At 32.4% G+C, this 27,367-nt stretch overlaps 1 protein-coding gene across 7 annotated transcripts in view; it reads right to left on the minus strand.

Annotated features, from left to right (window-relative positions):
- The window catches only part of LOC126831453 (uncharacterized), an 86,487-nt gene that overhangs the window by 12,956 nt on the left and 46,164 nt on the right, over positions 1–27,367 (minus strand). For 2 of the 7 annotated variants that reach the window (XM_050561947.2, XM_050561946.2), the window contains exon 1: positions 4,039–4,150. The exons of 2 other annotated variants lie outside the window; for them this stretch is intronic. In XM_050561947.2, coding sequence (XP_050417904.2) covers positions 4,039–4,098 — 60 coding nt within the window. In that variant the 5' untranslated portion in view covers positions 4,099–4,150. Of the gene's footprint in view, positions 1–4,038; positions 4,151–18,127; positions 18,272–27,367 lie in introns of those variants that run through there. 3 more of the 7 variants (XM_050561941.2, XM_050561943.2, XM_050561940.2) reach the window with 3 other exon arrangements.

The raw sequence follows: 27,367 nt of genomic DNA on the forward strand, positions 1-27,367 counted from the left end.
TGGATATCAAATAGACAAGAAATGTAAGGCAATTGGAATTACAGACATAATAGAGTAAATACATTTATATCAAATATTCCATCTATTTTTTACCTATTTTATCTATATGTAGGTTAATATCATTGTTTCAACATATCTAATTATCAAACTATATATAGGAGCCCTTATTAATATATGTTTGGTATATATTATCACATAAAGAGTATCCTCTATATACTATCATCTTACATTAAAGGTACAGAAAAGTTAATATTCTTGAAATATTTTTGCCAAAGAGCGACTTAAGCGGTGGACACACTAGCCGAATGACTCTGTTGAATCATTCGGCCGCATCAATCGGCGTCGAAATTCGTCTAGTGTGTCAACTGTCATTCGGCCAAATTTCTATTCGGCCGAATGATTTGCCTGAATCAAACTGGTTTGATATATTTTCGCCTGGTGTCTCCGCTTCGCCAAAGCATTCGGCCGAATGCAGAATTCATTAGCCAATCACCACTCATCATCCACTCATATCGAAAAGTCACATGATTGTTTGAAGACATAGATGCCGCCATGTTTAATAATGAGACGTGAAAGGTGATGCAATCGACTGGTGAATCGGGCAAAGCATGCAGCTAGTGTGTCCACCCATTCGGCCGAATCATTCGCCTAATGTGTCCACTGCTTAAGGCAAATATTACATTAGGTTGATTTCCTTTTGTATCAAATGGGCATTTCTTTAGTAGGAAAATGTGTGGAAATGGTTAAGATGTTCAGACAACTCCCATCCGACATAGTATTGAATATTATAATAATAAATAATTCACTTGAGATGTAGTGATATATGTTATATATGTTTATCAGCTACTGCATAATACTGAAATCATTATACATCAAGTACTCTATGACTGTTATTGAAATATTTCAAATATTTTAATGTATCGAAGGGGCTGTATTTAAAGCATTGCAAACAATGCAGCTTAGCCCCCACTGTGTCCGACCAATACCGCTTAAAAGATGCATTATGTAAGAGCCAAATCTGCCTACTGAAGGTCTTTTTTTTCTGACTTAATGAAATTATTATCATAGCAAACCCACAATCAATGCCCTAGACCATCAGATGGGTTAGATATTAAATGAAATAGCCCACCTGCGCCATTTAATCTGTTAATGTTAGAATTGACAACCAAGACTTTGTTTACTGTCATAACAATGGTACTTGATAATCAAGACTATTTAGGCCAAATCTTGGCAAAACTTCATAACTTTGTTCAGAATGAAATAATTTTTAAACTATTATAGCAAGAATCAACAGCTCTTTATTTAAATCTTACATAATGCATCCTTAAGAAAATATTAGGTTGACAAGTTTGCAGTTGGATTGATTTTACAGTTTAGATTTTCGTGACATTAATCACAAGCAAGTAAAGTTTCTATTTGACATTGAATTCATTATAAATGTGTTTCAATTTGTTTTAGGATTTATTTTATTACACAGAGACTGATTATTGATGTGTACCAATGAAACATGATTACAGGTAATCGAGATCTGTTTATACAGTATTTTGCTTTACAGAACAAGTATTAAATTTATTAAGATTTGAAAGAGATTTAAGTGAATCTGTCAGATGCATTATCAACTTAACCCATGAAGGTGAAATCTTGTGTTAAGATTTATAGGTATATGTAGTCTACTCTCACTGTAAGTACCGGTAAGTAAGTAAATAGATGTGATATAAGTAGTTTGGTAGATACAGCTTTATACTTGTTATTAACATATATACAACTAGTGATTAATCACTTACAATATATTTCCATGAATATATACTTTTAATGTGGGGTTAGCATCAGTAGGTAGAGGCAGGGCAGGGAAAGGGGGAGGGGAACACACAACCCTAGTCAATTCCATATTCCCTTTTAAGACATTTACTGAATAAAAATAATGAACATCAAAAAATCAAAGCAACAGAAAGTAGGCATGGGGAGGATGAGAAATTATGATATCTTTATCTAGAGCAAAATTCGTGTTAATTAAAGGCATAAACATGAAACACATATGCCATAGTATTCTTTTCCTTACTACACATGGGGTGACAATTAATATATTTATTACAATAATTTCCTATAAGCAATTATATATTGAAGAAAACTTAATATGTCACTGTAAAATATACTTGTATAATCCATGTTAGTTTGACATTGTAGAATATACAATAGATTGTACATGTACATGAATCAGCATACATACTTATGATTCACTGAAGGTCTCTCACAGGTGTAGCACCTCTCTGAATCATTTGTTAATAAATTTTTTAATAACATCTTTAAATACTGCTGGCAAAATAATTGGCTTGTGTTGTGGTTGTTTATTTTTAATGATTACGAAACTACAGCAAAAAATTTAATTTAATTTTTAATTCTCTTATCAATGACAAGTGGTATCAGGTGTTCCAGAAGACTAAGGGTACACTGCCTGGTGCATGAAAACAATATCACTACTATTCTACAAATATTTCTTAAAGGATATCGTCCATCTGTTTCTACATTCTCACAAATATGAAATCTACTTGAATCAACACACAATATTATTCAGTGTGGTGTTTAGATGTTTTTATATTTTGATTCTTGTAGTTGTCATCATTATTTATCTATGTTTCCTAATATAGAAAATTGTGGACCATCTCCTTTAATTCTATTAATATTGACTCCATCTATGAACAGATACATGGGCATAGTTTATCAGATCTTTTATATAGATATACAATATTAATAGCAGGAAATAGTTGAAATAAATATTGAAGTAGATTTAATAGTGGTTATATCCTGATTACCAATGAATGGACACCATTAATGGATAATATAACAGACTTAAGTCCTATACTAAGCCAACAGCCACAATTACCCTACTGAACTCTAAATCCATACATCATTAATACTTAATCCTAGACTGGAAAATTGAAACTAATTTTTGAAAGCAAAACAAAGTGTAAAAAACTCAATATACACAAATGATATACACAACTTTTTTGTTTAAGCCAGGTCTAACAGTGACACACAAATATAAGCTCAAATTACGAAATAAACATTTATTTGGAGGGGATATAAAAACATTTTATGAGGAGGTACACCCGACAAATAAATAAATAAATAAATAAAACTTATGAACGATCTTGGAATGCCTAAGTTCTCCCAAACAAATAAATCTGTTTTATAGTGCCCATACAAATATTTGAATATTCAAATTCAAATAGTATTTCAAGGCTATTCGAACTAATTATTTGGTATTTGGTATTCAATGTTGTTTAAAGCTAATGTTGTCTATTATAATATTAATTCAATGCCACTTCAAAAGTATCAGTTATACCTGAAACTTTGGAATGAGGTGGATGCTTTCACAGGAATTTAACTGGTTTATATGGCTTCATGACTAGCATTGAAGTAATTCAGATATTTCAATTCTCAATAAAAACAGTGCAGCACCAATAGTAACAACGAAGACATAAGAGAGTTGGAGAGGACACATCATAACTGATCCACATTAGAAATCTGTCTTTACAAATCTTTACAGTTGGACATGAAAATACAGTCTAATTGGATGTCATAAAATGAGTGACAGCCACATACTCCATTTTGTATTCAGGTAACTAGTAAACCAAGTATCTTTTGTTTTGCTGTCACACTACAGAATGAAATGATTAAAACTGACTAAGAACTACCTCAGGTGTTGTTTTTTTTTTTATCCAGATAGCATCCACTATGTCCTGGATAAGATTCACTTGAAGTGTTAAAGCAAACTGAATGATTATAACCGATTTACTTTTTCGAAGGATGAGAATTTATGGTAAATCATTTCACTTTCTGACATCACTATACAAAATATGCATGTACATATGTTTATCTAAAACCTGCTGATACTATCAACAGACAATCTATACAGAGATACATTAATGGCTATAACAACAACATTAATATACATAACAATATGTACAAAACCTATATCACTACCGGTACATATATCATATAAGTATTTTTATAACTGTTAATAATTCATATACTTACAATGAAAACTATAGAAAAACAGTGCTGAAAATCTGACTGCAACATGATGGATGATTGCATGGACCTGTGATCCTTTAGTTTAGTACTATCAACTAGACTGCTTCACTGTGCAGTTACTACACATAAAACTAATATAGACGTAATTAACAAATAACTTAGACGACCTTTCCACTTAGATTTATACACTAGCTTATTCATTTCACACTGGTGATGTAGACAGTTTTAGATCTATTTGCCAATAACAGACCACACAGTTGTTATTGATTCTTATGGCATATACATACAAGTTTATATATATACATACATGTACATATTTGAAATGTGAAATTAGTCCATAAGTCAGAAACTGGCACAACAAATCATTGAAATTAGTAACATAATGCTTTATTTAAGGCAAATATTTAAATCCATGTTTGTTCTTGAAACATTGATGATACCCAAACCAAATTCTATATCTACATCCAGCAGGTATAATCCATTCTGAAAAGTCCAAAGTTTGTTATATCAAGGAGATATTTGTTCACTGTTTGAAATATAAGATGTCAATAGTCCAATGAGAAGTTCCTATCAAGTCAAATCTGGCAAATAAACTCACAAAATTATTTGAAGTACTACATAAATACATCCATTAAGACAACCAAAATCAATATGGTGGCTCCTCTCAATGCATCGTGTACATGAAGTCCAGCCACCCAGTGAAGGTATTAGGTCTATATGTATCATATTGGCAAATCTACTCATTATAACAAGGAATTTGTCCCAGGGAGCCAATTATTGTATTTATAAAGCAAATCCTAAATGATTTTCCAATACAAGAGAATGAAAATATGGTGGAATATCACACACATCAGAAGATCAATCCAAGCACAGTCAAGTTTTCTCAGAAGATAATATTAGAATTTTAATCTTAAAGACTTCAATACCAGAATCTCATACTACTTTTGTCTTAAACAATAATTCAATTGGGTTTCAGACAAAAACAATTTTATCCTAGATAAGAAAATTTTCATAATTCTGTCCTCTGGAGAATAGTCCCATTTGTCTGTGTTTTCTGATTTATATTAGTGTTTTTGACTCATCTTCCATCCAGAAAAACACATAAAATAGTATGATAGTGTTTAAAGTTGTTGGTTTACATTGGTACAATAGTATTTAAAGCGGTTGGTTAACATTAGCATAACAGTATCTAAATTACCGTATGTGAACAAAGATGCAGTTCTGATAAAATCTCAGTGTATACACATTTCCTTAATCAACTTTAACAACCCTAGTGCAAACACAAATTTTGATCCAAAGCCACTTTGGTTAAAATCAAATTAAATTTCCAAAGGTAAGGAACATTATATTGTATGAATTACACCAAGTTATAAGATTACACACACAGTGGTTGAATAGTAACAAACTTTGTGATATCATCAACTTCTATTACAAGTTATAATTCAAGTATAAAATAATCTTAACTTGAAGACTGAGAAAGCCACAATATCATTTACAACATCCATAACATTAATCCAGTTATTTAAATAGCAGCTAAAGTTCTAGAGTCTGAAGTATCTAGAATGGGGAATAAACAACTTATAGCACAAAAATGATGAACCCTTTTAAATAATTAACCCAATCATAAAATGAGTAATCCAATTCTATGAGCAGAGTGAAACGTTTCTTGAAACATTGGTGTGGTAGCAATATAAATAGGAAATTGTTTACTAGACTATACTGTGATATTATCTTATAATTTGATCGTTTTCGTGATTGGATTAGATATTGATTTGTAGGTAAACATTCATGGTTAATCAAATAAACTTCAATCTTCGTCAGCGCCAACAATAATAATATCAATTTACAACTGGTCTCTCTGGAACATTGAAAGTCAATAAGATTCTAATCACTTTATGCAGTCGGTCAATACTCTAAATATAATATGTATTGAGGCAATTAATTCTGAATTAACAAAAAACAAAACAACAATAATGAACATATTTTGCAATACTTTTAAAAAAAGAAATTAAAATGTCATTAATTGTGTAATGAAGTGCAAATGCAGTGGATTTCCTTTGAAGTTTATAGTTGCATTACAACTCTTAACATAAAATTGATAGTAATTATACTTTCTTTCCTATAAATCATTTTACATGGGAACCTTACTGCAAAAGAGAGAGAGAGAGAGAGAGAGAGAGAGAGAGAGAGAGAAATGGGGTTTAACGTCCACTTGACACAAACTATGTCATTTTGGGACCAACGTATGGTTCAATTTTATTTCATTAATTTGCGAGTGTGTAGTGGGTCTTTAGCAGTGGGAGGAAACCTGAACACCCAAAGAAAACCCATGAGGATGGACAGGCAACCCTACACCTTGCCACATACACACAGGAAATCGAAACCACACCACCTGACTCAATGACAGACCTTATGATCAAATGTGCACGCCCATACTGCAAAAGTTTGACAAGTGTGTCTTGAACAGTTTTGTGAGTAAGATTTGTTGAAATTCATTGGGTCCAGATCCAGACATGGTACTGTACACTTTAGTGGAGAGTAGTGTAGATAGATTTATACAAGCTAGTCTCTTCATTAGTACTGGGATTTGATTCCTTTTATAATTATAAGTTAAAAAGTGAATATGAAGGTAGATATTGACAGATTATCACCTTTTTCAGCTAATTGCTATCTTAAAGTTATTGTCCTATTCAGCTAGAACATAATTGTAACTAATTTTGAATTATAACGCATTCAAAGTAATATTTAGCTCAGCTAATTACCCAGAATTTATGAACAGAACTTAATGTACTCCTTGAAAACAACCATTATATTTTTACCAAAGACCTACTGCCTCTTTAAGATCAAATGTACTTTTATATTTCTTCACACAGGTGGAAACCTCTATTTAAACATATACTGGTACATGTATCTATTTGGCTTTCTTGTTTAAAAGATGGGGTGCACACATTGTTAGCTTTCTACCAAATGATATCTATAATGTCAAATGTTAACTTTTTTAAAATGTAGACAAACATCTGGCAATTGTAGTCATGCCATAACAAATATGTCAGCTATTGTACGTAGCCTCCACTAATATACAGCAGCAGAAAGGTAACGATTTAGTCAAATACAGCAATGAAAACTTAGTGCAGATATTGGATATTTTGTTGTTTGTTTTTTAAAAAGTGTGTACTAAGGAAAAAGAATGCATTGGGGGTGCACTTTTAAAAGTAACAACAAACATAAAGTAACTTGAGAGACTAGAAAGATGGAGGGGGTGGGTGAATGATATTTCATCAAACTTTGGTTCATTTCCCCTCTAATGATATACAAGTATATGAACAGATGACATACTAAAGTGACCCAGTGTGTATATAATGTGGAATCTGCAGTTCTAGAAGTATTCTAGAATATTCCATGGAAACATGAATAATTTAAGAGGTACAAATTTTCAAGTTAATGGCACTATAATGTTCAGGGAACATACATGCCTGACTTTCATCCAAGTAGAAATATTTTGACACAGGTATGAGAAATGCAAAACATAGAAAGTTTTTGCCAGACATAGCGCAATCTTGGTGCATATCTCGACTATAATATTTTCTGAACTGATACCGAAACCAAAATTATTATTCTACAAATTGGTGTTGACCACTACAAAGGTTTACTAATGCCAAGAACTAATTAGTGCATTTGTGGAATGGATTAAGTACATTTTATTGGCCAAAGAAACAATTATCATTGCTTTTTTTTATCTCAGAATTCATGGAAAACATTTATTTTAAAACTAAAGTATGTAGTAATCTATAATGCACTCAGTTCAGATCATCCATCAAAAACAAGGCCAAAATGCCATTATACACACCTTCATCAACTCATGGGAAATAAATGAAAGAGATAAAAGAGTATTTCTGCCATTACCTGTGGACTTCCGACTCGACGTGCTCTTGGCACAAAACACAAATTATTACATATTCCGCTCATTTTTACATAGTATCACCTGCCTTCAATAAAATATATTTCTACTGGCATGTACAGAGTTTGTACCGACACTGGTATCCTGACGAAAACAACAATAGTAGCAAATCACTTAAAGAGAAGTTTTGTTCGTCTGCTACTTGGAACTTGAAACCATTTTATAATATTATTCCTTGATGGTTTATTAATTGTATTCTGTTATGCCTAATTCAAGAAAATACCTCATATTTCATAATTCCTGAATTTTTTACAGATACAAAATATTAATTAACAGTTTGAAGTATCGCTATATAAAAGGAGATCTAATCGTTTAGGTGTGAACTTCCAGTAAACTTCCCATATTATGCTATCTGAATAATACAACATCAATTCAATCTGTAACAGTGCCTTGTATTTTCTGGTTCAACATCTTTCACTGATCCGAGATTTATTTTAAGCCACATTTCCTTTAATCCATTTCTGGCTATAATCAAACCTTCATTAGTTTCATCCCATGCATGATTCACAACTTAGACAAAACTCTTTGTTATCCTTCTAGTTTTTTTTGTATTTCTCATCAAAAACAAATGGTACCATAACTATCGGTACTTCACTTCTGTTATTTCCACCATTGCTGCTAATTCAATTCTGATCTTTTTACCAAACAAGTTTGATTCTTAAACTGAGGCCCAATCGAAATAATTTGCTTCTATAAATGAAATCAGAACCAGACGTTGTTGATATTGGTTAAGACCTTTTCGCTTCGTTTGAATCCAGTACAATTTGATACAAGAAATTAGTTAAGGCCTGATGTTCTCACTTTCTATATATATATATGTAGCAAAATGTCAGGTAGTGCTATTTTAATCTTTTTATCTCCTAGGTGTAATACTGATGTCGAAATTGCATCAAATCTTCTGAGATAAAATATATCTACAATTTATGGCTCCCATGGAGATCAAATTAATAGTTTTCATAGTTTTTTAAAACAATATTTTATCTGATCTTCATTAAATTCTATATTTTTAAGTTAAGAAAAACATCTATTATAAACAAGAAGCTTCAAAAATTGAATTTCTTATATATGTATGTCAACACTATTAAATCATATATTGCAATAGTTCCCACTTTTTGTACTTTTCCACAAGACATGAGTCTTACAATATGTTAAATCTCATTTAAGTCAGAGCAAAATAAGTTGCAAAAACAATCTTTTTTAATGTGTTCAAATATTGACACATTTTGTCAGAGGTGTCTTTCAAATCATCTGACAGAAAGTTTATGACAATTTTGTGTTGACAATAATAAGTTAAAAAGAGAAACAACTGACCACATGTTTAATTGTTTACATAACACACTTTAAAACAACTACATGTAAAATAACTCAATCTATTTTCAAATATCAAACACAATGACAAAAGTCTTGAGGTGGTTTGAGAAATGAACTGAGAATAACAAAACAAATTTTTAAAAAATTTTTTTTTTTTTGTTAAATAAAATTTGTTTAGTTTATCACTGTTTTTAATTCTAACAAGATGTGTGCATCGATTGTTTATTATCGTAACCACGGTACTGGTATATTCGAGACTTAGACTCGCTCCTCCATTTTCAAATTAAATCATTAAATGTCCGAATTTCGTTAAAATCTTGAGTATCCAATGGCATCGAGAGTTGATTGTGGTCTTGTCATGTTGATAAATGTTTAATTCATAATTTATATTACATTTAAGCCTTAAGGCCTGAAGAAAGACCTGCAATAGGTAAATTTAGCTCTTGAATAATGTATCCTTAAATGAGAAAACGATTTTGGGGGTAAATCAAACTGCACCTTTAAGAAGAATGTATTGCAAAATTATACTTTTAATAACCTGCAGAGCAAAAGTTCTTAATATTAAGATTATTTTCCATTCCATTGAAACATCATCATAGCATATTTGAAATGAAATGAAATCGTGTTTAATGTCCTACTGTTCTGCACCGACTGGGCTAATGAAGACAGGCATATTTGAAACCAAGAAATATCTGACAGCCATGGCCTAAAATTTATATAGCATTCACTTCCTTATTAGAAGTTGGATAATATATTTTAGCAAAATATTAATGCATCTCTTCTTATCCATCAACATGAATATACACCAAATATTTCAAGTTATCTATGTTAGAAAAACAAGTTGGTTTGATCCACTCCCTCTAGTTGATAAACAAGATAAGAAAAAGATAGTTATTTACAGTAAATAAACATCTTAAACAAGTACTTCTTTCTATATAGCTGCGTATATATAAAAAAAAGTTATTTCTTTTCTTAGGTTTCGTATAATGGGAATTTATTTACTCCTCTGCCCCGCCGGTATCTTTTTTTGATCCAGTAGCCACGCAGATGTATTAGTCTGTCCAGCTTTAGACAATTTCATACAGATGAGATTATAATTTCCGTTGTTTGAGAGTTCACAAGGTTCTACAAACTGAAACAAGGGCCTTAACTCTGGAAGTCATTTACAGAAATTGTTGAAATTCAACAGGCTTTTTCAATTTACTAATTTAAGTAATACATATAATTTCATACAGATCAGATGATAAATTTTGTTGTTTGAACTTTCACAAGGATCAATAAAGTAAAACAAGGGTCATAACTGTACAAATAATTGAAAGAAATGGCTGAAATTCAATTGACTTCTTCGTTTCACTAATTTAAATGATGCATATAAATTTCATACAGATCAAATGATAACTTTTGTGTAAAGCGTTCACAAGGTGCTATAACTCCAGAAGAAATTAACAGAAATTATTGAAATTAAAGTAGCTAAGTCTCTAACTCAATATCATCCAAAATCTTCAACATTGAAAACACGATTTATTTATCAAATTAAATCAACATTCATGTTGTGATCTTACTGGAAAAAGATGGGCTTTTGATATCCAATATTTAAGACAAAATAAACATTTTACCATTGGTACACGAATCGTGTACCATAATGCACTTCAGCCCCAGTTGTATCAAGAGACTCGAGGGACGAGGCTAGACACATTGCACCAAATCAAACGGCGTATGTAGACTGGAATAACCAGACGCTAGAAATTTGCACTCGCTTGAGACTGCTGGCTTATTTCGCCGAACATAACTGATTTGAAATTGGAGTAAAAACGGAAACCATTAAATGTAAATCAGTTTGTATACATTCATATTACAGTATTATATGCATTGCGACCCACTTTTGTCAATTGCTAGGTCCCAAATGTTAGCGATTTAGCTCCTTTAAATAGGTTTCCTCATCTCACTAATGTAAACAACATATATCAATTTCGAAACAATCAGATGATAAATGTTGTCTGTAGAGTGTTCACAAAAAAATTGTCGATGGATAAAAACGATTTGAAATGCTAACATGATTTTATAAAAAAAGAGGCAGAACCCTGAAATAGGTCATGATTTTTTAATCTCTTTCATCCACCTTTTAAATTATCATAAACAAAGTCTAAAGGAGGTAACTAGTCTTAAAACAAGATGTTGACACTCATGAAATTAATTTAAGAATGCCACTTCGGAAAATCCACTTGATTGTTATGCCAGTTCAATATCCAACACTCTTATTTTTTTGATTGTTAAATTTCTCCCTTCATGGGCCATATCTATGTTCTTTCTAATTATTCCTAATTCGTCGTCATGATTCATGGGATTTATTGCGGGAAGAAGTGCAACTCTTACTTGACTTCGCCAAAGATACTGGATAATCAACCACATAAAAAAAACAACCCCTGGTTATGCATGGGCAATGGAACTTTCCGTCAAATATTAACAACGGTCCCAGACCCTCTGTACGTTAAAGACTAGGAAGTTCTGGGTGACTGAGACTATGATTTTTAAAAATCAATTAGAGTCTTTACGGTTAGACAACAACTGCAACCTAATTATTCTAACAAAAAACAACAGATGTGGACGTATGAAAATACTTTCCAACATTAGTAACTACACTATTATTCCTCATATCACTTCATTTCATCTAAACAGCAGGCAACCAATAAACTTAATATAATGAATTGAATTCCAAACCTAATTTCTAGACACACACATACAAATATGGCACCTGCTTTAGTACCAATGAATCATAGTATTTGTACCTGGTACTAAATCTATTAGTAATACTACACAACTGGCAGATACGCAAAATTATGACCCAGCCTATATTTCATGTATTTATAAAAGTCAAAATAAAGTGGAACTCATTCTGGTTTCTTAATGACCTTTCACATTTAAATTTGTCATCTTATACTCAATAAAATACCATGTTAAATGAGTAATGTATCATTTTTTTCAAAAATAATGAATACTATATTACCCTATTATTAAAGAGGCATTTTCACCCTGGAATTTATTGCAACAAAGGTCAAAACTATATGTAAAGAAAACAAATGTTTATTTTCCTTAGATCGAGCACTAAGTTAACCTTGAGGTTGCAGTGATAGTGCAGTTAAGACACTGTACTCACAACAAGAATGGCGAGCTATGATTCCATGGATTTTCCAAGCCGGGTTCTCACATACATGTATCAGGGGTGGCATCTGCGGGGATGACCTAGTTCTCAAATATCAGGGGTGGCTCCTGTGGGGCTAACAAGGAAGTTGTGTCAAGTTGTTTGGATGGGACAAAAACTAAGGTCCAGTAAAGATTGGTAGTGTATAGTTTACTTGTCACTCAGGCAGAAATTGTAGAAGGGTACATGTATATTGACATGCAAAATTCCCCCCCTCACATTGTTCAAGAAACCATGAAATAAAAAAAATATCAACTGTTTGTCTCAAAATAATGTAAATAAGTGTCCATTCTAATCATTCTTAATCCACACAACTGGTTATTTAGGTAATGGGGTTTCTGAGGAGTGCTGTAATAAGGATGTGTGGCACCTGAGTGAAATTGATTAATCATTTGTAAAAAGGAGCTAGAACAGCATTACTCTGCCCCCTCCATACAGAAATGATTCAAATGTCCCCAAAAAAATGTGAGGAAGAGAAAATTAGTTGTTGAGAATTCAACATCCTGATGGATTTTGCCACAAGTTGTTCATCTCATTCTGCCTTCTCCCTACCATCGCATCTACACCACTGTCCCTGAATAACCTAACCACATCATACAAAGTATATTCAAAGCAGTGACCTTTTGTAGCCTGTCTGTTTCTTGTAGAACAAATGATTAGAGGTCTATCACACTGACCACAGGTTGTGAAACACAACATGCCAGATGAAGGTACCCATGATAATATTTACTGTATTGATATGACATAAATCTACCAAGATCTCTCTCCATTCAGGACAAAAGTTACCTAAATATCAGCCAAGTCTTCAACTGTAAAAACAGAACAACCTTTTTTTTCTGAATAAAGTCCTGAAATGACCTAGTTTGTGTTGAGTGGATGTTAAGCCCCATTTCTCTCCCTCTCATTTTCTGAATAACCATGACAGACCTGAAATCTTATGTCTAGTGTTTTTATAAATATTTATTTAGCAAGTTTAATGATAAAAGTTATTTTTAGCTCTTCCTGTCTGGAGATAAAATAATTTTCAGGTCTGCTGCTGGTTATTACAAGTGGTTACTTGTTTCTTAAATTATCAATATAAACACATTAAATGATAATGTATACTCTTCACTTTTTTTAACCAAACAGTATTAAAATTTAAAACTTTTAAATTAAAATTGCTGAAAATAAATGAGAGTATAAAATAGGTTAATTTTATTATATGCCTAACAAAACACTGCAAATATATGCCTAACTGAACACTGCAAATCTGACAAATTGTTTTTGAGGAATCATGATTATTGGTAACATCACTTTGATTACAGTGTATATTGGAAACAGTCCAAAATTTTTCACTTTTGAGCAAACCTAGCTTTAAAGCAATGATACCCTTTTGAACTGATTCATGCCATTTGAACACTGCATGATTTTGTGTCAAGGAGATCAAAACTGAACAGTTCTCTACAGAACTTGGAACGGTTTTAATTATGTTACTATCGTGACACAAACTAGGTCATTTTGGAACTAACATATGGTTCAATTTTATTTCAATAATTTGCTTGCATGTAGGGGTGTTTAGCAGTGCGAGGAAACCGGTGCAAGGGTAATAATGCTTGGTTGAATACATAATCTAATAATAAAGCTATTAATCTGACTCTGTTACACAATATCACATTTTTAACAAATCGGCCCCGTTTGTCGCGACGCAGGAGCGCCATCACGTAGTGATCTCTAAAACTATTATGGCCACTTCCGCCTTCATTTCTATCGGGTTTGGAGCTCAAAGTACGGCTATAAACTCGCTCTAACTTGACTGAATGAAAAATCTAACATATCTTTCGACTTTGTGGAATAACAATCTATAATTCTACTGATCTTTTTTTTGAAAATCTTATCGGATTCCTGAGAACAGATGTAGGCCTATTTTCTTCATGATCACCATCAAAACATTGAAGAATCCATTATGTCGTAAATTTTATGTTAATTAGATTGCCATTACTTAGATTTTCCTTTTTCTCACTGTTTTATTGTCGATTTGGGATGATACGAATATTTAGTATATATTAAAGACGTCTCTATTCATTTGACCTGATTTGACGTTTAAACCTATATAATGTACATGAATTTTAGGTACTATTTTTTTTTGCGGATGAATACAGCTGTTCTGTATTGTATTCTGTTGTAGACTGAAAAATTTGGATCCATGTGTCGACGCTTTAAATCACATGGATCCATTAAACCTTCTAACTGTTTAATTCCATTTTTTTCATTGAAGATTCTTATATTACAAATCTTTCCTTACACTAGAAACGTAATCACTGGGTACAGCTCATTTCTCAAATGGGATCATTTTTGACAAGGTTGCTATATTTAATGATTCAACAAATCATCACAAAACTGACTACCAGTTATTTTAAAATCAGAACCAGACCATTATTTTGAATAGCATCTTTATCTGTGAAATGTGTAACAGGGATGTAAATATGTGTTGGTTGTTTTTGTATATTCTAAAGAAATTAATGCATCATGAAATTAATTTGACAAGTAGGGTCTTGACATAAATGTGTATTAATGTAATATGACCTGCTGTATCCTACCCTTTTCTAAACCAGGTGGATTCTTGTTATTTTAACAAATAAGTAAGGCACCATATATTCGATAGAAATGTCATTATGTTAATCATGATATCGATAGAATATTATCTGATTAACCAGGGTTGATTATTCATGCTTTGATGAAATCTATGTTTGCTAACAACATTTGTTTGAGGTACTACTCCATCCTTTATTATATGTTACAAAAAGCAACATGCATTGAAATGAATGTAATTGTCGATAAATGAATAAATTGTTCTCTACTCTCACATGTTCAAATGCTTCTTACTGATTTGGTCAGAGAGAATTTCATGATTTAGCCGCTGATTAGCCCCCCAGACAAGAGCATCTGGTCTTAAACTTTTCAAATCAATGAGTATCAGAAGTTAAATCTCCAGTAGTGAGGACAAAAACTAATTGTCCTTGCTTGTAGGAGCTTCTCTTAGGGTGTAACTTTTATTTCTGTTTAGGACAAAAGGAGTGTTGGGCTAATTGTCTTCTGTTGTTAGACGTCAGTTCCTGACATTTCTGGTAGACTGGTACCTTAAGTTAACAGATTATATTAACATGTGCTACTACTTCTTAAATCCATTGTTTTAATACAAAATCATTTACAAATGCTGTCAAAATGTCTTTAAACAGTTCACATATGGTCAGATTGATCAAATGAGTAGGAGTTTGGGTTTGGTCAAGTTGATGTCTGTGTTCGACCATGTTTTGTGCATGTCTGTATTTCATTGTTAAAGGTCACTTGTCATGTTAAAACATTATGGAATGCAGAAAGGCAATTGGTGCAAAACACATGATTTCAATTTAATGAAAATTCTTTTCATTTCAAATATATATTATATTACAATTTTTAAAACTTCATAATTTATTGATTCAAATACATATCTTCTTAATTATATCAGAATGGGGGGTTTGGGTTGCCGATCATAAGGTCTGTCATTGAGTCAAATGGTGTGGTTTTGATTCCCAGCTTGTACATGAGAAGGAATAGGGTTGCCTGTCCAACTTCATGGGTCTTCACCGGGTCTTCCAGTTTCCTCTCACTACTAAATAAAATTGAACCATATATGAGTCCTGAAATGACCTAGTTTGTGTCAAGTGGGTGTTAATCCCCATGTCTCGCTCTCTTTCTGATGTCAGAAATATGTTGACAGTACTAAATTCAAATACAGATGGGAAATGGATGTCAAAGAGAATGAAACACATGCACTGTACACTTCCAATGTTCTCTCCCATGTTAGTATATGACAAGGAGTAGTCTCTGGGTTCTTAATGTTTCCATTAACTGCTAAAGACCCCTATTCTCTATATAAAAAAAATACCATATTATTCCTGAAAAGACCAAGTTTTTGTTTCCAGCAAGTTCAAACCCTATTTCTCTCTAAAACACAAATAAAAGTGATTCATTAACTTCAACTATAAAACAGACTGATAACTAATTGCTATGCAGAACAAATTATAAATCATGTAATAATACTGCAGCAGATGCAATTAAATGTAATCTACTGTAAACTGATAGGTGGTGTTACAAATAATATCTTGAAAAAAACTTTTTTTAGTATGAAGAAATTTGTTGTATATCTTAAATATCAGTATATCCTACAGCTGTTCTTGTCAATTAATGTAATATACTAATTACCCTATACTTTGATAAGAAAAACAAACAAATAATAAGAATGCATTCAAAGTATTTTATGAAATTTATCTTATACTGAAAGAATCGGGTCTGAATGCTTTTATCAGCTTAAGATATTTTAAACGAAATGAAACAGGATCTAATATCCTACTTTTCTGCATCAACTGAGCTAATGAGGATGGCAATAAGCCATGCACTGTGCTTATGAGGAAATATTTGACAAGACAATGTCGTTTCTGTCTACTCTTCATCAATTCCAATTCTGAACGATTAGAAGCTGTACCTTGCCAGGTTAATACTTTTTATGCAAGGTGCTAGTTTTCAGTCAATCTAAGCCTAGGAAGAACTAATTCACAAAATAAAAAAGTTTCGAACAGTAAAATGGCCTAATTTGTAAAGAATTTTTTTTGGGGTCTAATCTGCCATTATATGATCATGTACCATTATAACCTACCTAACAAGATAATAATCGTCAACTATATATACATGTAAATCAAGGTTATAACACAAACTCTTAACATTCAAATAAATAAATGTATTTGTAATTTAGCTGGTAGAGCAATTCACATTAAAGCATTTGAACCATGTCAGTTTAACCTGTAGACTAAAGCAGGATATTTACTGCCATTATATATATATATATATATCACAGTAGGTATAGATAAATATTCATATATCAGATAGAAATTGGGAACGGCAAAATGTTTTACTGACTTTATCTAGATACGCAATACTGAAAAGTACTAAAAGGAGTTTTAGAATTTAACTTGATCTATATAAAGTTTCTACCAGTCAATACAAATTCCTAGTTATCCTGTATAGAGAATAACACAGTGATGTCTAGACATATGTAGGTAATGGCTCTCCCCAGTGAATATTGTTTGACAGCATAATCAATTTAGCTGAATACCCTAATATAATTCTTGTTACTATATCATTGGCAGCCACACTTAAAAAAGATGCCAAAAACAATGTAGCTTAGCCTATTAACATTGCTGCTAGTGATATTTTCTCATTCAATAATACATCATCAACAATCAACACACACAACTGTGAAAACATATCCAGATTAATATTAAAGAATATCTATCATTGCTCTAATCTTAACCAAATATATGGCAAATGGTATCAGATGTTCTAGTAAGCATAACCTGCCTGCTGAATGACATTCATTACAACTAACAAGATAAGAACCATTCACAAAAATTATTACTTAAATTATAGTCCTAGTTAATTGCCTAAATCAAATTAAATTATAAAATGACCACTTACTAATTCTTTTTACTAATTAAAATATGAACGATTAATAAACAAGAAATTACTTTAATCCTAAACATGATTCTATTACAGGTCCAGCTATACCTGTACATCCACCCACTCACTAAACCTATATTTAAATTACTTACCTTTAAAAAGTTTAGAGCTAACTTTTTCATGATGGTGTTTTAGTATATTCCCTGAGAAAGCGGACAGATTTGGTCAGGTAGTCCTGTCTGCTTTCGTATTTAAAATTCCATTTAACTGAGTTTGAAAGACTAAGAGGGAATATTTCTAGAAATTCATGTTAAGTTATATAGGACCAGTATTACTCTCATATGTTTCAGTGTTAGCTTCATGTGTTGCAGTTCCTGATAGCAAATACAGGGTATACAGGTAGCATGGACTGATCCAAATATCAAAGATTTTGGTTAAAAATCTAGAGGTCTGTGACATCAAAGCTAAAAACCAGGAAAAGACTTTCAAGTTTAACATACTAAACTGGTTTTTAAAATTGATAAGCTTTATCAAATTATCATTTTAAGAATTTAAAACACCCTAGTACCCTCAATGACTTAATCAACTAGCCCACCTGAAGATTCAGTTCCAACTGCAAGCTGATCTGTACTGAGGAGATAACAGTCAACAGTGAGGGGTGGGGTAAAAGGTCATATGATGCTTCTGTGGGTTGATCCCATCTCAACAGATGTTGAAGATGTATTTCTTGGAACTTTCTGAAATGTTTGATCAGATATCAAATACACAGCCACTACATTTTTACTTAGCTGCCTACTCAAATAAAGTTTCAACACAAAATTTAACTCCTATATTATCATTATGAAAATATATCAACCACTTTTCACTAAATATCAGGAATTCTAACAAGAAAAATAACCAATGGCATGTATTTATTTATCAAAGGTGTCAGAAATGGTAGCACAAAATATTACATCAATGACAAGCATCTAAAATAATTATTATTTTTATTGCAACATATGGGTATTTTTTTCCTATGTATTTAGATATTTACCCAGAGGCACAGTGGCTCAGTGAGTAAAAAGTGCTGCCTCACTAACCTTAAGGTCCTGGGATCGATTCAAGTGTTGACCAAGAAAGGTTCTCAGGACTTCCCAGCCTGGTTTCCCCATTTTAGAGATGGATGACGGAGGGACTGGGAAGGAACAGCGTCTAGTTGTTCTATCTAATGGTACGACAAACAGAGGCATTGTATAGACATTGACGTACACGTAAAAGAACCCTTGGCAGTTGAACTTTGATAGAGAATAAGGAAAAACGCTAATGTCTGAGCAAAATTTCCATCCTAGCACACTGTATGGCGTATACCCATCTACATTAGGATGTTAAACCCCACAATTTCATTTCAGATTTTACCTAGATGTTACATAAAATGACAATTTATTTTTATTAGGTGTTTTTTTTTGTGTGATAAAATGCCTGTATTTAAGAAATATTCTCTGTTAAATGGAAGTTTTGAGTTATCAAAGATGACATGTATATGATAAGATGCAAGAACTTAGTATCTTTTATAATAATAATAAGTGGTTTTCAGTTACTATCAGATAAGATCACCTGTTACTAAACTTAATATCAATTCCATACACATCATATATAAGTAATAGAAATGTTAGTTCTAGATCTGGCTACAACCAAGTTTATTTGCTTCGTGATGTTTTTATCAAGTAGTATTAGGTGTTCTAGAAAGAATAAGCATACCCTGCCTCAGGCATGAACTTCAGCACTACTTTCAGCTAAATGCAGTGATAGTGTGGACCAAGATTTTGGAAGCTGATGCTATTGGGTAAATGATAACTATACCCTCGGTGTCAAAGGCCACAGCCCCGTGGTTTAAATGTTACAAAGTTTGTTAGCTACGACCGTATTTGATGTGTCCATGTGATTTCCCGAAGTACTAAATATAAAATTAAACATATCCCACTTTGTGCGTGGCATTGCAGCAGAAAGATAATGCAGTATATGGACTTATGCCATCTGGTTTCTGAGTTGTAAGGATTCACATGTAAGCCCTCCCCAGAGACCAACCATCTAAAGTCATTACCAGTCACCTTAAGACACAGTGTGCACATTAAACATCATTAAAAACACTGTAATCTTATTCAACATAAGGTTTCTATGATCGATAAGAGAATTTTATTCATCAATCAAATACTGGATGGTATGGTGGTTTGGGACAGAAAATTAACAAATCTATTCCTTTCACATACTAAAATAAAGTCAGCCTTGGCTAAGTGTAAAGGTAATCAATTTTTTTGTGTAATTTTTAGTAAGGTATGTTTGCATTATCACAAATAATAGGTCATTGGCTAGATTATCCGTATTTTTACATTATCATAAACAAAGTCTAAGAGAGGTAAAAACCTAGTCCTATAAAAAGATGTTGACGCCTGTGAAATTAATTTAAGAATGCCGTTTCAAAAAATCCATTTGATTGCATTGTCAGTTTAATATCCAACACTCTTAATTTTTTTTATTGTAAAATTTCTCTCTTCATGGACCATATTATGTTTTTTAAATTAATCCTAATTTGTTGTTACCATCGGAATTATTTCAGGAAGGGGCGCAACTCTTACTTGACTTGGCCAAAGATACTGGATAATCAACCAAATTAAAATCCAAATTCCTGGTTACGCATGGGCAATGGACTTTTCGTCAAATATTGACAACGGTCCCAGACTCTCCGTGCCATCAATGCTCCATACGTTGAAGACTAGGAGGTTCTGGGTGACTGAGACTACTAATTTTATGGCATGTTAATTGATTCTTGGGTAAATTTTCAAGTAGGTAATTCTACTGCCACAGTAAATATGATCAACATAGTGCTAAAACATTAAGTTAGTCGTCTTGTAAAAATGGTATGGATTGTGCTATAATTTTTATAAATATATAATAATCTTGTGCAGGACTTCCAGTCTGAGGTCAATCTAATTTTGCGACATCAATATGACAAGTATAGCTCCATTCTTACCAAGGATAAAAGAGGACTCAGAGGGGAGAGAGAGAAATGGGGTTTAACGCCCACTCGACACAAACTAGGTCATTTCGACACAAACTGGTCATTTCGAAACTAACACATGGTTCAATTTTATTTCAATAATTCGCTTGCACGTACTGGTCTTTAGCAGTGGGAGGAAACTGTAAGACCCGGAGAAAACCCACAAGGTTGGACAGGCGACCCTACTCCATGTCACATACAACTGGGGAGGACTCAGAGGAAGACCAGAATGTAAAATATGAACATGTAGTACACAGGTATTGTAAATAAAGAATGAAGAAGAAAGGTGTTAATAAATTGATGGTTTAGATAAGATGAGTGTATGATAAACATGTATACAGGAGTGTAGTTAATCATCTAGATATCAACAAACTAATTATAGACCTGGTAGTGGGAGGCTTTTATTTATTACAATTTACAGATGCTTTTGGAGTAAAGATTATACGATGGTCAAATCATCTACAACAACAAGGAAATTGACCTTGACTGATAGCACCAGGTCGACAATATTAATGGTAGGGTGACCCACCATAAATAAATATCTCCAAATATCTCACAATTACACCACAATATTTATATGTTGTACTTAATAAGCTATGACCATTTAACCATCCATACATAATTCACTGAAAGATGGTTACGAGTGTCGGCCATAACCTCCGGGCACTTGTGAGTAAAACATAGGTTACATGCCCTTGTTTAGAAATTAGTCTTGCTTAACCAGTCTACCGACCATTCTACGTCTGATTGACAGGCTGGGATAATCAAGACTACTTTTTTACGAAACATAACAGAAAGCTGGAACAAGAAATTGAATTTAGAAACAAACATGTTATTATCGGATGATAACTTTAGCCTCTAGAGCGTCACAAGAATTTTCAAAGTGATCAAGGGCCATAACTTTGACAGTAATTATCGGAAATCGTTGAAAATCAATAGGATTCTTTGTCTCATGACCTCAAACACTGTGTATAAATTTAAAGTCAATCGGATATTAACTTTAGCCTCTAGAGCATCCACAAGATTTTTTGAAGTGATCAAGGGCAGTAATTATCGGCAATTGCTGAAAATCAATAGGCTTCTTCGTCTTATGACCGTTAACACTGCGTATACATTTAAAGTCAATCAGATATTAACTTTGACCTCTAGAGCATCCACAAGATTTTTTGAAGTGATCAAGGGCCATAACTCTGGCAGTAATTATCGGAAATCGCTGAAAATCAAAAGGCTTCTTCGTCTCATGACCTTAAACACTGTGTATAAATTTAAAGTCAATCGGATATTCGCCTCTAGAGCGTCCACAAGATTTTTTGAAGTGATCAAGGGCCATAACTCTGGCAGTAATTATCGGAAATCGCTGCAAATCAATAGGCTTCTTCGTCTCATGACCTTAAACACTGTGTATAAATTTAAGTCAATCGGATATTAACTTTAGCCTCTAGAGCGTCCACAATTGCTTGTGGACGCCGGACGGACGGAGGGGGTGACGACAATATACGACCACATTTCAATATGGGCGTATAAAAATAAAATGAATGTAATTTCTAAAGCTGCTGTAATAACCAAAAAGCTAAATAATACTACTATTCAGAATCGTTAACAATAGATACTTTATGGCTGTAATAGTTAATAGAATTGAATGTGCGATGGCTATTTATAGTCTCATAGACTCTAGCGCTGAGTATTATCATACTGCGTGGTTAGCCAGAAATCACTTCGAGACAAGCCACTGAAGCGTGCACATTCGCCGTGTCGGTCCAACTTTCTGTATGGAAAAGTTTCACTACATGGGTCACCCTATTAATGGTAAGTGTTGGAGGACCACACCACACATTGCAATGAAGACAAATAACAAAAAAAAGCATGGACATTGAAAGTCATGAAAGAACTATAAAATTTAGTGAAAGAGTCTGGGGGTCAGCAGTAAGACTTCAACAACAGTGAGTAAAAGTATGTATTGATGAGAAACTAAACAGAATTGCAGTTTTCACTGTATGACATTTTGGTATCTTGGCTGTTAAAAACTGGTGAATGTTTAAGTCAAATCCAATCAGTAAAAGGTGTCTAACTGTAGCTTACCATGCTTGGTTTAGCTAACTTTAAATAGAAAGAGTTATAGTGGGCTATATCCACTCTACAATAGATTCATAAATTGGTCTCACACTGCAGTATCTTTATGCATCTTTAAACCAAATATTATTATTTCTTTGTGAAATATTTTTCATATTTTATTTTCTTACAGTTAAAATTGTAAACATTTATTGTATGTTCTGTGTTCTGTCTTTGTTTGGTAGTGCAGTTCTCATGCCTTGTCTATATAACCATGGTAATGCATCTATTATTCTTGTAGGGTAGACTGCTATTTAATAAAGTGTATAACATTGGTCTGGAGGGCATGATTTGGTCTTTATATCATTGATACCAGATGGTAATAGTTTATGGAATCAACTGGTAGCTGCATGTACCATAGTACTGACTATTTATTTTCTACAGGTGTAATACTTATATTCATATATCTGCTGATAAATATGTACACACACCAGAGAGATAGTAGAGAAACAGAAGGTGTTTATGGTGCATAAAAACTGAAACTTGACCAATTTGTACCAAATAAATAAACCAAATGGATTTTATTATCCCTTTAATACATACTTTAACAAGAGGCCCTTAATGGCCAATCGGTGAAGATAATGTTTGCATTGAAGATTTTGCTTAGTGAGAATATAAATAAATTTGTTTAACCAATTCCTATTGGGTGGAGCACAACATGAACAAATCTGAATAACAACCATCCAAGCAAGATACCTTGTCAATTTTTCTTGCTGTCTTTTGCGTGGGTGAGAGAAAAAAAGGTGTCTTTGCCGTGTTCCTTTCAGCAAAGGCACCTTATTTGAGCAAATTGTAACAAGCATCAAGTCGGTGGGGAGCTTAAGTCAAAAACACCTAAATTTGCCCAATTAAGGTTTCCTGTCCCATCCCTTTTGGGATTAAGAAATTTTGTTTTAACAAATCTGAATAAACAGCACATGGACAACAAATAACATTGAAATCTACAAAGAGCTTTAAGTGAATGAGTCGAAACATTTTAAGTTTTAACTGTTTATGCCTTCCAGTTGGTCTTATGATTGCCAGTCAGTGCCAGAAGGTCTGCAAAGATCTCCAAAGTGCCTATAAATCACATTCTTCATCAAATTAATAAGTTTGTGGCTAACATTTTGTCTCAGACATATCTACATGTATATACTATCTTTCTTACTGAGCAAAATGTTATAAAATGAGACAGATACGAACAAGTCTGCTTTTAATTCTAATTCTGATCACGATTATTTAAATAACAGATATCATGTCATAGAAGGCTTTACTTGATAAAGACATGGCCTTGTAACATAAAGTTCAACCTCAGACAAAACATTGTGATTGATAAACTTAACTTCTGACACTGCCCCATTTTTGACATTTGACATTTTAGAATACAAAGACTTAACATCTGCAATTTCAAAGCTGTGTGCAGCTTGTCAGAATGTGCACACAGTTAGTTTATTTTAGGAGAAAACCCATCATCTAAAACTGATTAACAATTAATATTCATGTGTATAACTCTTCCAGAATTAAAGAGGAATCACTTTAATCATACCTTTGAGTTTTGGAAATGATTGTCAATAAGAAAAATTCATAAGGGGATCAGTTTAATATCAACAAGTTTCTGTTATCAGGACCTTTCCCCTTGCATTTCAATAATTACCCAACCCTAAATACATATTTCATGTTTAGAATTTTGTTGATTAAGACACTATCACACTGAAACTGTCAAATGAACATGTACGTGTATGACACATGCTGATCCATGATCAGAACTAAATCAAAATACATATATGCTGGTGCCAATCTGCCAGCTGACATGAGAAAATAAACATCAGGAACTCAACAAATGATTATATTTTCATGTTGGGTAGATGCAATAACTGCTGCTTTTATTGGTGACCTAAATTGTATAGAAAGCTAATGAAATAGTTGTCTCTTAACCAAGCTTCTAAAATTATATCCAGTGCAATCTTTAAAGCAAAATATTGAATCAATGGACATGACTCTCCTTCAAGACAAGAAAATTCAGTACAGAACAAGTATTTTCCAAACCCAAACAAAATAAGAAATAAACATTCCATCAATACAAATACTAAATTATCTTAAATCTGAATTCATGATTATGCTTACCTTATGTTTCCGACCTCGAAAAGCCATTTTTACTATTTTCCAAATCTTAGTGATAGGATTGTAATTTTTCGATCTTTTCTTATCACTGGTTACCATGGCATTTATTGGAATACGTACACAGTCTAAACAGTCACCATAAATATTGTGTCATTAAATCATATTCCAACACAGTAAAATTATGTCTTTAAAATACATGTTGGCACTGGCATCACAAATAAGACAGATTGGTGGAGATTTCATCTACAGTGTTTCACAATTATAGTCTGCAACCATGTAATCAAGTTATACCAGTATTTACTAAAACAAGTAAGACCTGAACAGACAGGCTTCCTCAAATATTTGAAACACTTAATCAACAAATAGAAGCATCTGACAAGTAACAAACTAAACAAAATGTACTTCAGGTAACTTACACATAATATTGTTTTATACAAAAATTAATCCTTTTACTGTATAGTTTTAAATTGTCAGATTTCTGTATCACGTGCATATATTTTCTATTTTGCTTGTTTAAGATAACATGTCACATTGTTTACTAGCATAAATGTACAAAACAAAAGTTTATAACTGTATCTCTATACGTTTGTATCTCAAAAGTATCACAGAATTATTAATTAAATAACTTAAACTTTATCCCAATAACTTTAATATCATCTGAATAACCATCATTTCATTCGCAAATAGTCATCCAAAAATTTTTCTGAACTAGCTGAACAGTTGTTTCCGTTTCACTTATGTACAAATGTCTAAATGTCCACTTAATAAATATATATATATATATATCATTTAGTATGTCAATAGTATCCTATATTTTACACCATCATCAATTTGATAATGTCAAAGTTGTATTTTCTGGTTGAATATCATCACTTGTTGAATCATAGACTCGTTGATCTGGTTCTGATCCTACGGCCAAATGTCAGATCGCAACAAACAATAACACAGTAATTTGTAACCTCTAGATCACATCTAAGTAACAAACACAAATAATTATCCGTTTATCATTACAAAACTGGTAGGTATCCTTAGCTGAGAAGTTATTAGTCCATTTTTCTTTTCATTAATTGATATACATGTATACACATATTAGGATTTTCAAAATAGTCAAACTTTAATTTTCACTGAACTTATGCCCAATTATCTTGAAAAAAGATATTATTACTGTAACTAATATTCAGGTAATTGTGACAAATTCTAATGATGCTCTTACAGGTATTCTGTTCTTATACATCCAAAATCTCAGATCATAAATCTTGAATTTTGTTCACTGGAGGAACCAAACTTTAAATGGAACCATTTTTGCTACCAACTACCATCATAAAAATATGTGTAAAATAATTATTTATCTATTGTTGTAGCATTTTTACCATTTTGGAACGGTTCCAACACTTAATGCAATCCTAATTCACTAAAAGACCCATCACATACAAGCTTTGTGATAATATAAGTTACTAATAAATGACTTATCTATTACTTAGTTTCAGATTACAATCAATCCATACTTTGTGACCAAATATGCTTCAGATCTTCAGATAGCATTGAGTGTATTATAAATATACCATTATCCTCTAGAATTGTCAGCAATATTAGTGACAGTATCTCAAATTCTACATGGTTCAGCATCAAATTCCACGGTCTGGTTACGATTTCATTTTCAATCTTATCTCAAAGAATAACTGATACCAACTTTTTTAATTAAACTGATGTCCTAATTACTATTAACTACTTTACTTCCTTCAGAATTCCATTATGATTTTTTACATCCAGCACTGTTTACAACTAATCAGACAACAAAAAGTTAAAGTTAGCAAACGTTTGTGACATTCAATGTATAACTGGAATATTTCACAAAGAAAACCCTAAGACATCAAAAAAAATCTACGTTTAAATTATTATCTTTCCTGAGAACATTTTTCACATGGAATTTGAATAAAAACAAATCCTAAAAACAATTCACAGATCATGTTCAAGCCTTTCCTCAGAACAGCAGAAAGCTGGGCTTGTAATCAGAACATCAACGATTAATAAAAAAAAATGTGAGAATCTTCAACTAAAAGCTGACGTGTTGAAATTACAGTAAGCCGTATTATCTCATACTATTTTTCTTCTCAAACTATTTTGTCAACATGCCAGAAGTCAAAGTTTT

This window comes from Patella vulgata, chromosome 9 (assembly GCF_932274485.2).
Source record: "Patella vulgata chromosome 9, xgPatVulg1.2, whole genome shotgun sequence".
Classification (NCBI taxonomy): domain Eukaryota; kingdom Metazoa; phylum Mollusca; class Gastropoda; family Patellidae; genus Patella; species Patella vulgata.